Source organism: Helianthus annuus, chromosome 14, assembly GCF_002127325.2.
Source record: "Helianthus annuus cultivar XRQ/B chromosome 14, HanXRQr2.0-SUNRISE, whole genome shotgun sequence".
Lineage (NCBI taxonomy): Eukaryota > Viridiplantae > Streptophyta > Magnoliopsida > Asterales > Asteraceae > Helianthus > Helianthus annuus.
In genome coordinates this window covers 144,516,172-144,533,189 of record NC_035446.2, presented here as the reverse complement: position 1 = coordinate 144,533,189, position 17,018 = coordinate 144,516,172, and the positions used below count along the sequence as shown (strand labels likewise).

The following is a 17,018-nucleotide window of genomic DNA, read 5'->3' as shown; positions in this document are numbered from 1 at the left end:
AGCGGTTAAGGACGACAATGTGCTTACAGGTACTTTTCTTGTAAATAATATATTTGCAAGAGTACTATTCGATTCTGGCGCTGATAAATCCTTTGTAGACCAGAAATTTTGCCAACTACTAAATATGCCTATCAAAACCCTTGACATGAAATACGAAGTAGAGTTAGCAGACGGCACGATAGAAACCGTCTCTACTATTCTAGAAGGATGCGAAATGTCCATTAGGAACCATTCTTTCCCCTTATCTCTACTTCCTTTCAAATTAGCGGGTTTTGACATTGTGCTAGGCATGGACTGGTTATCCGGTAATCAGGCCCAAATCATTTGCGGCAAAAGGCAGATAGTTTTAAAGACTCCGAGTGGGGAATCTCTTACCATTCGAGGGGATACGCATTACGGATTGCCCGAAGACGTATCTATGCTGAAAGCTTCAAGGTGTTTGAACAGAGGCTGTGTAATTTACATGGCTCAGGTGATAATTGAAGAACCAAAGCCGAAGATCGAGGATCTTCCTGTCATTTCTAAATACCCCGAGGTTTTTCCTGAAGAACTACCTGGTTTGCCACCAGATAGACAAGTGAAGTTCAGAATTGACATCATTCCTGGAGCAGCTCCGATAGCAAGAGCACCTTACAGATTAGCTCCAACGGAAATGAAAGAACTGAGGACCCAGTTGGATGAACTGCTGGCAAAAGGTTTTATCAGACCCAGTTCATCTCCCTGGGGAGCTCCTGTCCTATTTGTAAAGAAGAAGGACGGATCGATGCGGTTGTGCATCGACTATAGAGAACTAAACAAAGTTACCATAAAGAATAGATATCCTTTACCAAGGATCGATGATCTATTCGATCAGCTGCAAGGAGCGAGCTACTTCTCCAAGATCGACTTAAGGTCGGGTTATCATCAACTAAGGGTCAGAGATGAAGATGTACACAAGACTGCATTTAGGACTCGCTATGGTCATTACGAGTTCCTAGTGATGCCTTTTGGGCTCACAAATGCACCGGCTGCGTTCATGGATCTCATGAATCGCGTCTGCAAGCCGTACTTGGACAAATTCGTCATAGTCTTCATCGACGATATCCTTATCTATTCCAAGAATCAAGCTGACCACGAGAAGCACCTCCGTTGCATTCTCGAATTACTACAGCGTGAGAAACTCTACGCCAAATTCTCGAAATGTGAATTCTGGCTACGAGAGGTTCAATTTTTAGGTCACGTTGTGAGTGAGCGTGGTATCCAAGTGGATCCCGCTAAGGTAGAGGCGGTCATGAACTGGCAAGAGCCAAAGACGCCTACCGAAATCCGTAGTTTCCTGGGGTTAGCAGGATACTACCGAAGGTTTATTGAGAACTTTTCAAGGATTGCTGCGCCCTTGACTTCTTTAACCAAGAAGAAGGAAAAGTACATTTGGGGCCCAAAGCAGCAAGAGTCCTTTGAAATACTGAAGCAGAAGCTAAGCAACGCACCTGTGTTGACCTTACCTGAAGGTACAGATGAATTCGTAGTTTACTGCGATGCATCACACACGGGCATGGGGTGTGTGCTTATGCAGAAGGGCAAGGTGATTGCCTATGCTTCAAGGCAATTAAAGGTGCATGAAAAGAATTACACCACCCATGATTTGGAGTTGGGTGCCGTTGTATTTGCACTAAAGCTGTGGAGGCATTACCTTTATGGTATTAAATTTATGATTTATTCAGATCACAAAAGCCTTCAGCACTTGTTCAACCAGAAGGAGTTGAATATGAGGCAGCGCCGTTGGATGGAGACCCTGAATGATTATGACTGTGAGATCAGGTACCATCCCGGCAAGGCGAATGTAGTCGCCGATGCCTTGAGCAGAAAGGAAAGGGTAAAACCCATTCGAATCAATGCCAAGAGCATTGAAGTCAAGAACAATCTAATTGAAAGGATATTAGCTGCACAGCGAGAGGCTGTGTTGGAAGCTAACTATCCAAATGAAAAGCTGGGAGTAACTGAGGAGCAGTTGACTCTTAGCAAGGATGGAATCCTTAGATTGAACGGACGTATATGGGTTCCGATTTATGGAGGACTACGAGATGTTGTTCTCCAGGAAGCCCATAGTTCCAAATACTCAGTCCATCCTGGTGCAGACAAAATGTACCAAGACTTAAAGGCAAATTATTGGTGGATAGGCTTGAAAAAGTCTGTAGCCGCCCATGTAGCAAAGTGCTTGACTTGTGCTCAAGTCAAAGCCGAGCACCAAAAGCCGTCTGGCTTGCTACAACAGCCTGAGCTTCCCGAGTGGAAGTGGGAATGCGTAACTATGGACTTCATAACCAAGTTACCCAAAACCAGGAAAGGAAACGATACAATATGGGTCATAGTCGATAGGCTGACTAAATCAACTCATTTTCTACCCATCAAGGAGACGTATAGCTCCGATATGTTAGCCCAACTTTATGTTGATAAGATTGTAGCCTTACACGGCATACCTTTGTCTATTATCTCCGACAGGGATACTAGATACACATCTCACTTCTGGAAAAGTTTCCAGCAATCTTTGGGCACGCGTTTAAACTTTAGTACGGCTTACCATCCACAGACAGACGGTCAAAGTGAGCGTACTATCCAAACGCTAGAAGACATGTTTCGTGCATGTGCGATCGATTTAGGTGGTAACTGGGATAAGAATTTACCCCTGATCGAATTCTCCTACAATAATAGCTACCACACCAGCATAAAGGCTGCGCCTTTCGAGGCATTATATGGTAGGAAATGTAGATCGCCTGTTTGTTGGGCGGAAGTAGGAGAGGTCCAATTATCGGGACCAGAGATTGTTTTCCAGACAACGGACAAGATTGTCCAGATCCGGGAACGTCTCAAGGCTGCCCGCGATAGGCAGAAGAGCTACGCTGATCCAAAGCGTAAGGATTTTCACTTCGAAGTGGGTGAAAAGGTATTACTTAAGGTGTCACCCTGGAAGGGAGTGATGCGTTTCGGCAAGAAAGGCAAACTGAGTCCGAGATACATAGGACCTTTTGAGGTCATTGAACGGGTCGGGTCAGTCGCCTATAAGTTGAACTTGCCTGAAAAGCTCAATGGAATTCACAATGTGTTCCACATCTGCAATCTCAAAAAGAATTCGCCGATGAATCATTGGTGATTCCACACACAGATGTGCATATAGATGAGAGCTTAAAATTTATAGAAAAACCTTTGTCGATTGAAGATCGACAGGTGAAGAAGCTTCGCAGAAAACAAGTACCGATTGTAAAAGTCAAATGGGATGCTCGTAGAGGTCCTGAATATACGTGGGAAGTCGAAGCTACAATGAAAGAAAAATACCCCTATTTATTTGAGTAAATCTCGGGTCGAGATTTATTTTAAGGGGGTGAGGATGTAACACCTCGAATTTTTGTGTCCAATGATGTGTTAACACGTGTCATTTGATTACACGTGGCATCCATAATAAATAAAGGACTAATTTTGACAAACCTTGAAAGTATATAAATTCGAGGGTTATAAATGTCAACAAGGGTAAATATACTGTATAGTAACCCTAAATAAATGCTTGTACCTTCAAACGAATAAATCATAAAACATACGGAAGCGAAACGCGGAAGAAAGTGAGAGATTACGAGCTACAGGGGTTAACTGTGTCAACATGTTTAAAATTACCTCTGAGTGACCCTTTAACGTTCCCAAGGCTTCGTAACAGTATTATACGCTCACTAGAATATACTGTAAAAATTCCGCGAAGTTCCGTCTTAAAACGAAAGAGTTATACTCAAATTCGTATGAGAAGGGTTAAAAGCGTCAACAGTGAAAGTTAAGGCTTTCCAAATAATTTATAAATAAACCGGGGACTTTATAACGCGGGTAAATAACACGAGGCCCCTATCGGTAAATAACTGAGGGCCAAACCGCAAAGTTACCCCTTCAAACCCGAAAGGTCAGGTAAATCATTACGAAAGATTTCGTTATTAATTACCAGATTCTGTAATCATGACAAAAGATTTAAAATTTCTGAATTATAAACCTCAGGCGGCCCGCGTGAGGTTTAGACTTAAGTTGAGGCGGGCCGCGAGCCACCTCAATTACGCGTCTGAGTTCTTAAACTCAGGCGGCCCGCATTAAAATGGCATGGAACTCCCATGCGGGCCGCGTGGGACGCCCAGATGCAGAAACATTGTAACTACTTGACCTTTGGACCATTTGAACGACCAAACACCAATCAATGAGGCATGGGTGCCCCCTACTCGACCCATAACCCTCTAATACACCTGCCATTCATCCAAGGGCACTTGTAGAGTTGTGTGTAATGATCTTGAGCCATGACATTTGCTATAAATAGCACTAGTAAGTTCATAACATTCATCACACTCAAAAACACATTCTCTGGTCATCTCAAGAGCTAATAAGCATCCTTCTCTGCTCCATATTCAAGTTCTAACTTCTGTAAGTTACCTTGATCATCCGTAGTTCAGGTTATGCTTAGTATTTAGCTAAAAAACCAAACCGTCGTAAAAACGGTTTGACTTTAAATTATGTCCATGATGGTTCTGTCTTATGACGAGTCAAAGGTGGTTATAAGTTGGTATCAATGGAGGTAATAAACCCCAAAAAGGGTTCCCTCTGATCACCACTCTAACTATGTCAAATATCGAGTCAAACGTGCGGTTAAAAAGTCAACAGAAAGCTATTTTAGCGATTTATGCATAATCTGTAATGTATATGTTATGGAACCTGTTTTGATAATCATAAAACATGATAATAAGTATATAAACTTGTTTGCGCTCGTTTGAATCGATCATTTGCTATATTGACCCGGTTCGGAGCCGAATGTCGCAAAAGTTTGACTTTTGCTTTGACTTCAGTTCTGACCCGTTTTAGTGAGGTATAAATATACCTTAGGACTCTCTTAGGACCAGGTCACATGTTGGTATAAACCTCTGTGGTCGGTTCATGAGTTATCCGAGTCTTATGCGCATTTCCGTCATTCGCCTAAAAGTTGACCGTAACGGCCTTTTAAAATTAAAACGAGTATTTCGGACACGTGAACGGACCAAAACCTTGCTTATTAAATTATAAGCATGCCCTTAAAGTTTCACGTCAATCCGAGGTCTAGAATGAGAGTTATGCTAAATGTCGCACTTAAAGTAAACTTTAGTAATTAACGGCGCAATTAGCATAACGCCTATCTAAACCAAGATTTCGTCACCAAATCTTTTACCCACTGTTATAAATTAATATTTTGGGAATTTTAAAGATTTTTAATAATTTTTACCTTGCTCATAACCTGCGGTTATGGCTACGGTTCGGTAAATACCGAATATGCCCTTTTCGGCCAAGACATGAGTTCTACAAGGTCTTTTGACCCGATTCCAGTTGCTACTAGTTTTAAATAATGAATAAAGTATTTTAAGCTTTATAAGCTGTTCGGGAAACTCAGATTTCCTGTAGAACTCGAAAAAGCCCTTTTAAAGTCTTTAAAATGACCGAAAAGCCCCTACGGGGCATAATACTAACTTAAACTCGTTACGGGCATCACGGAAGGTATCCTACTGATACCACAACCCATTTAAGGCATATTGACTTAGGAAATAAGCGTACGGCTCTCATGGTTAACCGTTTCGCCTATTGCGCGTACGGTTCGGCTTATGAAACTAATTTTCATACATTAGCCGGTACGGGTCAAATAATATCATTTGAACCCTAAAATCCAGAGTGTGAACCATTAACCCATGTAAAACAAGTCCCTGGACTTGTTGGGTCAGAATCACACTCCATTCTCGGTTTTCGCCTTTCACGCGATTAAACCCTATCTATATATATCAGAACCAACCGGTCTAGGCTACGGCCATTATAACGACCCGTTGGGATTCTAAGAGGTTAATTAAAACCTTCGTTCCAGATTAGGAGGCCCAGTAAAAGCTATCGGTGATTTAATCCAATTAAGGAAATATACTTGCAAAGGTAAATACTTTAACTTATTTCCCCTATATGGGCTTGGGTTACGGTATATTAATACCGCTTGATTGAGCATTATATTCTTCCATCGCTTAGGTGGTTAATTAAATAATATGATCGGCTCATTTAAACAGTTTTGTTGCTTATAAGCCTTTGGGGGGTTTAATGACCGTTGTCCCGGATATCCTTGGCATCATTTTACGAAATGGCCACGACCATCGACATCCCGGTGTAGGCGTACACCCGGTATAAAGTGTCGACATTAAATTTAAAAGACGTAGCCGTTGGTTTTTATACTACGGTTTTACGCAAACGTGGTGTGTCTATAAATCTTTAACCCGGCACGACCCGGGCTACTGAACGCATAAAAGAACATGTAAAACGTTCACAAGATTTTATTATAATTTTCCCAAGTTATAAAAGAGTTTGTGCCTTGTGCATTCAAATCAATTTTAATAAACATTTTCAAATGTGTCAGTTGAATGTATTTACCAGTGTAAACTGACGTATTTTCCCCAAAAGATTAAGTGCAGGTACCTAAACGTAAATTGGCTGGTATAAGCTCCCTAGCGTTGTGATAAGTCTCGCAAGCTTGATTGCAGTATCTGATGGAACAATACTTTATGTTTATGTACGATCCGCTGTGGATTTATTCAACTTCTGTAATACATTGATATTACAATCAGAGGTTGAAATATATTTATTTATCTTTAAGCTTCCGCTGTGCATTATATAATTGTGTGGTTTGACTATATTGTTGCCAACATCGTCACGGTAATCCCCCACCGGGCCCACCGGTGAGACACGTGGAAATCGGGGTGTGACAAAGGGCCATGCCATACGGTCCGTAAGCGACGCCCAGCGACAGAAAGTTGGCTGTTGGCTGTTTTAAGCGGTAAAACATTAATGCAAAGATTTTCCAGAGATATGGGCGACCCCTAATCATCTTCTAGCACCAAGGGACAGTTGTTGATCATCAAGGAGCATTGGTAGGCCTTGTTGTAATGATCTTAAGGATCTACATTGCCTATAAAAGGCCACATTGTTGCAACAAGTTCCTCACACCTTCTTGATCACATCTGGAGCTCAAGAACACTCTCAACTCTTCTCTTATCTTGCATAGGACTTCAGTAAGTTGTTCAACCCTTTGTGGTTTAGTTTTTGCTTAATTTTAGCTTAAAAGTCAATCCGTCGTAACTAACGATTGACTTAACGGTTAATCACAAATGGTCCAGTGATTAACCGAATCAAAGGTAGTTATATGTTGGTATTCATGTGGGCATTAAACCCTTAAAAGGGCACCCTCTGATTCCCACTCTAACTGGTTCAAATGACGAGTCAAACATGCTTAGAAAAAGTCAACAGAAAGCTATTTTGCGATTTTGCACATAATCTGTAATGTAGATGGTGTGTAACCTGTTTAAACACTCATAAAACATGATAATAAGTATATTAACTAGTCTAAGCTTGTTTGATCCGACCATTTGCTATATTGACCCGGTTCGGAACCGAAAGTCGCAAAACTTTGACTTTTGCTTTGACTTCAGTTCTGACCCGTTAAAGTATGATTTAGATATGACTTAGGATTCTCTTAGGACCAGGTTATATGATGGTATAACCCTCTGTGACCGGTTCGTTGTTTGTCCGAGTCTTTTACACCTTTCCGTCAAATGCTTAAAAGTTGACCGTAACGCCCTTTTTAAATTAAAACGAGAATTTCAGACATGTGAAAGGACCATAACCTTAGTTACTGAATTCTAAACATGTCCCTAAAATTTCACGTCAATCCGAGGTCCAGAATAGGAGTTATGCTAAATAGCGCGAATTACGGAAACTTTGTAATTAAATAGCGCAATTGGCATAACGCCTATCTAAACCTAGATTTCGACACCAAACCTTTTACAAACTGATGTAAAATAATATTTTTGGATTTTTAAAGATTTTTAATTATTTTTAACCTGCTCATAACCTGCGGTTATGGCAACAGTTCAGTAAATACCGAATATACCCTTTTCGGCCATAACTTGAGTTCTACAAGGTCTTTTGACCCGATTCTAGTTGCTACTGATTTTAAATAATAAATAAAGTATTTTAGACTTTATAAACTGTTCGGGAAACTCAGATTTCTTGTAGAACTCAGAAACCTCTTTTATAATCTTTAAAAAGACCGAAATACCCCTACGGGGCATAATATGAACTTAAACTCGTTACGGACATTATGGAAGGTATCCTACTGATACCACAACCTCTTTAAAGCATATTGACTTAGGAAACCAGTGTAGGACTCTTACGGTTACCCGTTGCGCCTTTTGCGCGCACGGTTCGGCTTATGTAACTAATTTACATAAACTAGCCGATACGGGTCAAACCCTATTTTTTGACCCCAAAATCCAGAGTGTGATTATTATACCCATATAAAACAAGTCTTCAAACTTGTTGGGTCAAAATCACATTCCATTCCCGGTTTTCGCCTTTCACACGATTAAACCGTAACTAGCCGTTGAAACTGACCGGTCTAAGCTACGGCTAAATTAAAGACCCGTTAGGATTCTAATAGGTTATTTTAAAACCTTCGTTCCAGAATAGGAGACCAGTAAAAGCTATCTGCAATTTATTTCGATTAAGGATTTATACTTGCAAAGGTAAATACTTTTAACTTATTTTCCGTTATACGGGCTTGGGTTACGGTATATAGCATACCGCTTGATCGGGCATCAAATTCTCCACCGATTGAGTGGGTAATTGAATAAATTTGATCGGCTCGTTTAAACAGTCTTGTTACTTAAAAGCCTTTGGGGGGTTAATGACCATGTCCCGGATATCCCTGGCATCATTTTACGAAATGGCCACGACCTAAGCGCGGAGTGTAGGCGTACACTCGTCAGTGCATAAATAGTCGCTGTGGTGTGTCTACTGATCTTTAACCCGGACTTGATCCGGGCTACTGAACGCATAAGGAACATGTAATTCGTTCACAAGATTATATATTTAAATAATTCTCCCAAGTTATAAAAGAGTTTGTGCCTTGTGCATTCAAATCAATTTTAATAAACATTTTTCAAAAATGTCGGTTGAATGTATTTACCAGTGTAAACTGACGTATTTTTCCAAAAAGACTAAATGCAGGTGCTATGCGTAATTGGCTGGATATTCTCCTTAGTATCATAAAGAGTCTCGCAAGCTCAAGATGCCTATGTCTGTTGAACAACACTTATATTTTTATTTGATCCCATGTGGATACATTTTCGACTATTCGTAATACATTTGATATTACAAACAATGGTTGAAATATAATTTATCTTTATGCTTCCGCTGTGCATTCATATATTGTGTGGTTTGACTATATTGTTGCCGACTACGTCACGGTAATCCCCCACCGGGCCCACCGGTGAGACACGTGGAAATCGGGGTGTGACAAGTAGTATGGTACATTATCCATAAGTTTGACAAAGAGTTCATCCACTTGCTTGATAGATCTAGAGGTAAATCTTGATCTACATAGTAAACTTTATATACTATTCATAACACTCCCCCTTGGATGATACTTTGCAAACTTTGGGGTCTTAAAGTACTGCCTCATTAAAAATCTTGCTAAAGAAAAACCCAGTGGGAAAAAACCTTAGCTAATTAAGTGAGAAAGAATGCAGTCTATAGCTCCCCCTTAAGTTGCAATTTGTAAGGAATCACTTTGTGAAAAGATCGGTTGAATTGTTACTGGATTGGACATATCTCATCTCGACCTGATTGTCTTTAATAAGGCCCCGATTATATGCAAAGAATCTTGGTGGTATATGTTTTGTTCTCTCACTTTTGATATACCCTTTTTTCATTTAAGAGACACAAGCGACATTTAGGGGTGTTTAAGATCGGATTATCCGGTTTTCGGATATCCGAAAACCGGATATCCAAAAATTTCAGATAGTGAATATTGATATCCGAATCCGTATCCGAAATTTCGGATATCCGAAATCGGATATCCGAAATTTCGGATACAGATTCGGATATCCAAACGGATATCCGAATTTATAAAAAAAAATCAAAAAATCTGTTTCGTGTATAGTTAAAACTAAACTTATATTCGATTTTATAAATTTCCAACATTTAAAACTAAAAACAATCATGAATTCACACGAATACAATTATTTACTACTTTTTTACTAACTTTTACAATATTTCAAACAAAATATAATGCTCATATACTATATATATTTATAAAAAAATAATTAGTTTTCGGGTATCGGATAATCGGATTATCCGAAATTTTTGAAATTCATATCCGAATCTGAATCCGAAAATTCGGATTATCCGATTTTCGGATATCCGAAATTTCGGATATTTCGGATACGGATTTTCGGATATTTCGGATCCGGATTTTTTTGAACACCCTTAGCGACATTATCTTCGTGGATAGGAGTTGGGCTTCGATCTTTCTCTAGCCCACAAGAAGTCACTATGTGTTGTAACATAGATCTTAGCCATACACATTCTCTTGAAGCTTCATGTAGTGCAATGACTTCAGCATGATTTGAGGATGTTGCGACACGTGTTTTTTATGAGAACGCCATGAAATCGCAGTTCACCCATTCATAAATGCATATCCAGTTTAAGATTTTGCTTTATAAGGATCAGATAAATAACCTGCATCTGCATAACCAACTAAATATTGATCTACATGGTAAATTTTATAAAATATTCATAATAGTTACATGATTCGTTATTAACATCATGGGCGGACCCACCCTTTGGCCAAGGTGGGCGGCCGCACCCCTTAAAGAAAAAGAATTTAGTGTATATTTTAGGATAAAACCCAACCACACCCCTTGAAAATATGATTGAACACCTTATTTGCACCCCTAGCAAATATTTCATGGGTCCACCGCTGATTCACATACTATACTATCTTTTTGTGTTAGCCAATTTCACTTCCCGTATCCACCCTCTATCTTTTAACCATAGAAATACTAACATTTCATCATTTCTTTTTGAATAAAATGCTAAAATGGTCCATGAATTTAAGTCATTTTTGCCACTTTAATCCAGAAATAAAACATTTTGTATTTGGGTCTCTAAGGTTTTATTTTTGTTGTCAATTTAATCCAATTGATAAACTGGGTTAGAATTTTCTAGTTAATTTTGCCTCTTTTTGTCGGTTTCCTTATTCAAATTAAGGGTATAATCATCAATTTATGCCATAATATATTTTAATTAAATGAGAAAAATGACAAAAAAAGGTGAAGTTAACAGAAAAATAATCCAATTTGCCAATTAGACGAAAATGACAACAAAAATGAAACCTTAGAGACTCAAATACATCAAGTTTCATTTTTGGACTGAACACCGAAGTGACAAAAATGACCTAAACAAAGGGGCCATTTTGGTATTTTACTCTTCTTTTTAATTTTTTACGTTTTAAAGATAGAGAAACCAATTATATGGAGAAGCTACTGCAATGCTATCACCTCGCACGAACAACCAAGGATGGCGTGTTATCCCCACATAACCGCAATGCCAAATCAGATATGATGAAGTTGCAAGACATGCATACCCACATATCGTATAAGGATGTTGGAAGTGGTTAGACACTTTGAATAGGTAAACTCCCAAATCACCCAATCACATAGCGCCATGTCAATTGTTTATCTAATGCTAAAAAACGTTGGCGGTAGTTTACCTAATGGGGTTTAGGTAAACTATTAAAAATAAGGAAAAATGTGTGATTGGTTGAGAAGACATGGATCCTACCACACACCCCTCTCTCTCCCCTTCCCTCCCTTCACCGAGTCGGTGAACATTCACCGATTTCTCCCCCAAAATCGGTAATGTTGAACAGTAAACAAATGTGACGGTGGTCATCGATCGGTGCCGATCACCTTTACCGACTCGACATCATATACCCTAAGATCATGTATCACAATTAAAACAAAAAGATACACTTATTAACTTATAACATCATGTATCGCAACTAAAAAAAATACGCTTATTAACTTATTATGGCTTTTATCACGAACGTGACACTTTTAATATCAAGTTTTTTTTTGAAGGACACTTTTATTCATTCATTCATTCAATATCAAGTAAACATGAACATGAGAGGTTTTACAAACTAGATTTAAGAAATAAAATAAAGAGACGACGTGATGTGCATAATAAATAAAGATCCACGTGTCACGTAACCCAAAATCATCCCTGTTTACGCCATCACTTTTGCCCTTTTCTCACCTAATTATTATTAATGACTTTCAAATAATTCACACACTGACAGACACAGACCCCCCAATTCTCTTCCTTTAATATCATCCCCAAATAATGCCTTAAATCTTGAATGCATCCTCTGAACTTCTCAGGGGTTTCAACCCACTTCTCTCTTTTTGACCTAAAAATCTCAACTTTCTATTCATTCATGTGCTCCGATTCAACAAATTTCTGTAAAGTCTTTATCTGACAATCGATTTGATTCGAAGCTTTTTTTTTATTATGTTTGTGATCTTGAGTTGATTATGATTCGCCGCCATTGACGCTGAAACGCGTGGACTAATTTAGTTGCTGCTGATCCTTTTTTTGCGGGTCTAACGTCAAAATGCAGTTTTGAAAATATTGCCTGCAAGGTGTTTGTGAAAAGTCCACAAAGAGGTTTTTGCAGATACGGTGGGAGGAAATGGGATCTGGAAATGGGTTTTATTCCGGAGGTGAGTTTAATTTGGAAGCCAAGTGGTTGATTGATCCGAAGCTTCTTTTTGTCGGTCCAAAGATCGGTGAGGGTGCACATGCTAAGGTCTATGAGGGCAAGTAAGTCAACGTTATCTTCAATTTTTTTTGTAAATTTCATTTGAATTTGTGATTAATTGGGAGCATGATTACCATGTTATTGAATATTTTGAGTTGTTAAAAGCTGATTTTGATGTGCTTGTTGATTTTGTTGTGGATTTTTCCTAGGTATAAAAACAAGAATGTAGCAATTAAAATCGTAAACAAAGGCGATACGCCTGAGAATATTGCAAAGATTGAAGGCAGATTTGTGAGGGAAGTTGCAATGTTATCTAAAGTGCAGCACAAGAACTTAGTAAAGGTAAATATATTAATATGCTGATGTGATCTAACTTGTATTTTTATGTACTGTTCATCTTTCCTAATTGGTGCTACATGATTGATGACAGTTTATTGGAGCATGCAAAGCACCAATCATGGTCATAGTAACTGAGCTTCTTACTGGTGGAACGTTAAGGAAATACTTGGTAAATATGAGGCCACGGAATTTGGATACGCGTGTTGCTATAGGTTTCGCACTTGATATAGCTCGCGCGATGGAATGTTTACACTCGCATGGAATCATTCACCGTGACTTAAAGCCAGGTGAGTTGGAATAGTTGAATTCGTTGGTTGTAAGCGTTAACTGGTACCATTATGTAAACTGCTGAGATAGTCATGTTGTTTTTGATTATATATGATGAAGTTCATATAAGTAGTAAATTGTAATAATTTATTTACTTTATTTTGTATTCCAGAAAACTTGCTGCTAACAGCAGACCACAAGACTGTGAAACTGGCTGATTTTGGTTTGGCAAGAGAAGAATCATTAACAGAGATGATGACTGCAGAAACGGGAACCTATCGTTGGATGGCTCCGGAGGTAAGTTATAACGTTTGGATGGTCAATTTATAGTAAAAGCTACATGTTTATTGCTTTTTTATTTTGATTATACGTTGAAAACCAATATTTGTAATGTGATTGTAGCTGTACAGCACTGTAACACTGAGGCATGGTGAGAAAAAGCATTATAATCATAAGGTTGATGCTTACAGTTTTGCAATTGTTTTGTGGGAGCTCATACACAATAAGTTACCCTTTGAGGGTATGTCAAATCTTCAGGCGGCCTATGCTGCTGCTTTTAAGGTACATTTGGAAAACTCACTATATTATACTAATCTCTTGTTGCCAAAAAAAAAAAAAAAAAAAATTAAATTTATGCATAGAGCCATAGACTCATAGAGGAGAGAAGCAAGAAAAAGAATGCCACCAGAGTGTTAATTTTGATCCATTTACTTGTGAGTGTGTCGATTCTGGTTATGTTCTATTTCTAATGGGTCAAGTGCGTAGTTACTAAAGCACTAGTTACAAGGGAATCAGTTGGTTCAAAGGTCTCCCAAATGGCATTTTTAAATTACCAATATACTGCAATATATCTTTTCTGCAATCATGCTTAACACAATTCATTTATATAAAAAAAAAACTTAAAATATTGTACAAAAGGTGTTTTGGCTCAACTGACCCAATTCATCACATTTCGACCCATACCAAAATTACATGTTTTGACCTCTTACCCAATCCTCACAGCCCACATGTTTAGCTAGGTTTATCTTTTGTGTTTAGTTATTAGAAAAAAAAAATATTAAGTGAAACTGGTAACACAAAACTTTAAAAAAGTTGAACAAAAATTGTTTCGGCCCTTTTTTGGCTCATACCAGAAAATTATGTGATTTGTCAAGAAATTGTTACCCTGCCCACCCAGCCTGCTTGTTTTACCACGTCTATAGATAGCATATAGTTATTAGAAAAAAATTATATGTGAAAATTAAGGTGTTCATCCGATTGTCAAATATGTAAATCAATCAAGTAACAAAGGGCCCAACAACAATGTTATCACATTGATCATTGTGGTTTGAAATATCTTCTATGTGATACTTTTAATCTCAGCCATTAATCTGTATCTGTATTTTTATGCAGAACGTGAGGCCGAGTGCTGATGACCTGCCCGAGGAATTGGCTCTAATAGTGACATCCTGTTGGAAAGAAGATCCAAACGCTCGGCCAAATTTCACTCAAATAATACAAATGCTGCATAATTACTTGTCTGCCAGCTCACCTCCAGAACCACGGCCCACAGCTATCCCACCTAGGATTTTTGCTTCTCAAAATGCGGTTTTTTCACCGGACTCTCCTGGTACAAGCACTTTAATTGCAAAAACCGACGAATCAACACCAAAAGCACCCATAGAAGACACCAGCAGAGGTATTTTCTCCTGCTTTTACCGGTGTTGTTGATGGCGGAATCAGAGTTTGGAACATACAATCTGTACACAGTTAAAAAGGAGCAGCATAAGAACCAAAGTATTAGAGGACTTTGAAGTTGTAGGATTTCTTAGTTAATTAATTAATTATATTTTATGTCTATAAGTTTGGATATATTTGGTTCATTTTTAAGGACTTACTGTTCTCTTTTTATTTAAAAAAAAATAATGGTCTGTTTATGATGAAAAGCCAGTTTTAATGGTCATACTCTGATTGGGTAGCTTATGATGTAAAAACGGTCCATTCAAGGGCCCTTTTAAAGACTCTTAATAATTAATGTAATCAATCATTTATTTAGTTCTTAAATAGTGTGGTCCAAGAAAATAAGAATGTGCTCATTTGGTATTGGTTTACCGACATAATCTTAAAGCTTTTGAGCTTAAATTTTTACATCCATGTGTTGCCTTTTAGAGAACCAAAAGTTAATGGACTAAAAGTTGGGTCCAAGAATAGTTGACGGGCCATTTGTGTAGCTTGATAAAAGTTGAGGGGCTACGTTTTGGTTAAATTGTTTCATGGTTTCCATGTACATTTCTTGGGGAAGAAGTTGACTTCTTGGTCCCACAAATATTTAATGCTTTCTACCTCTCCTAGACAAATGTTGATTCTAGTGTTGCACACATAACAGGTTCGGGTTTAGGCTTGGTAAAACGTTAATTTTAATAATCATCTAAAAGGATATTGAATGGGTTTGTCAACTTTAGTCGTTCGTTTCTCGTTACTTGGCGTATACGGTCTAGCTATTTACTTAAAAGATTGTTCTTAAATTCGTCTACAGAATCAACTAGAATATCAAAATACCAAACTACACTTATTAACATTTTTCATTTTTAGTAATTTAAGTTCCTTATAATAACTTAAAATAGTAGTTTTTATACTTTAAAATTCATATACTATACTAATATTTTCAGGTATATATTATATTTTTAAAATCATATAATCATGGGCGGTGATGAGGGTGTGCGGGGATGACCACCGCACAGGGCCCGTGATTTCGAGGGGCACGTGTTTTTTATAAAAAAAATCCGATATATATGTTCATTTTTTTAAAATAATATACCTATACCAACTTCAAGATAGACCCATTTACAAACAAATTTTATGATTTTGAAGTTAGCCCATTAGCATTAGCTTTAGTGAGCCTAATACCCATTTGATTTTAAAATTAAATAATAATAATAATAAAATATTACGGAAGGGCACATTTATTCGAGCTCGAACAGGGTATATGAATTCCCAGAGACGCCCCTGCATATAATATAATAATATTTTCTGTTTTGATACAATACAATACTAATTTCTGCTTTGATACGAGTAAAAATATATGTAATTGGTTTCTAGTAATTAAACAAGTATCATCTAGCTATCATACATGATACATGTCCCAAACAACTAAACCTATCAATCTTCTTATAATAAATTTCTACCGTGTCAAGTCACTTATTCAAAATTTCAAATACCATGTTAAAGCCTTTCAAATTTTTCTAGGTTATCCTACCATCTTTGTTAGTAATTGACTATTTACCCATGGCTTTATAGCTTAGTGTCATCTTAAGGGTGAGATAAGCCTTTAAGACCAATAGGTTCTGGGTGTGATTCTTACAATGAGGTTTTTCTCATATTTATTGGTTTTCCTCCTAAATTGTTGTATAGACATTATGACTAGTGGAGCTGGATATGATCGGGTGGTTCCGTTAGTGGCACAATGATACTGCAGTGGTCCGTGATCCAAATTTTCCGTTAAAAAAACAATCTTAATTTAAAACTGTGAGGCAACTAAAAACTTTTTTTTTTATCGTTGGTAGTTTTTATTTACTATGTCAATACAAGGATAAGACGATAAGAAATAAAAGTTAACTTAAATTACTAAAAACAATTTTCTAATAGAAATCCTAAAGTATTACAAAAAAGTTGTCTTCTAAACTATTATGATTTTTTTTGTTACAGTTTAACTAAATGTCTTAGTAACATTACAGAAAACAAATAAAATAAAATAGAAATCGAATAAACGTTA

At 37.7% G+C, this 17,018-nt stretch overlaps 1 protein-coding gene across 1 annotated transcript; it reads left to right on the top strand.

The window, feature by feature from the left end:
* Positions 1–12,187: 12,187 nt before the first annotated feature.
* Positions 12,188–15,301, top strand: LOC110904135 (serine/threonine-protein kinase STY13). The gene is made up of 6 exons (XM_022149957.1): positions 12,188–12,723; positions 12,871–13,003; positions 13,092–13,287; positions 13,440–13,564; positions 13,670–13,828; positions 14,660–15,301. The coding sequence occupies exons 1-6, from the start codon at positions 12,593–12,595 to the stop codon at positions 14,975–14,977; spliced, it is 1,062 nt and encodes a 353-aa protein (XP_022005649.1). The 5' UTR covers positions 12,188–12,592; the 3' UTR covers positions 14,978–15,301.
* The last annotated feature ends 1,717 nt before the right edge of the window (positions 15,302–17,018 follow it).

Bases quoted from the DNA above. Each gene is read 5' to 3' on its own strand.
- LOC110904135 (XM_022149957.1), top strand. From the start codon at position 12,593: ATGGGATCTGGAAATGGGTTTTATTCCGGAGGTGAGTTTAATTTGGAA. The intron at 13,565-13,669 runs GTAAGTTATAAC...ATGTGATTGTAG, and splicing joins ATCGTTGGATGGCTCCGGAG to CTGTACAGCACTGTAACACT. The intron at 13,829-14,659 runs GTACATTTGGAA...ATTTTTATGCAG, and splicing joins CCTATGCTGCTGCTTTTAAG to AACGTGAGGCCGAGTGCTGA.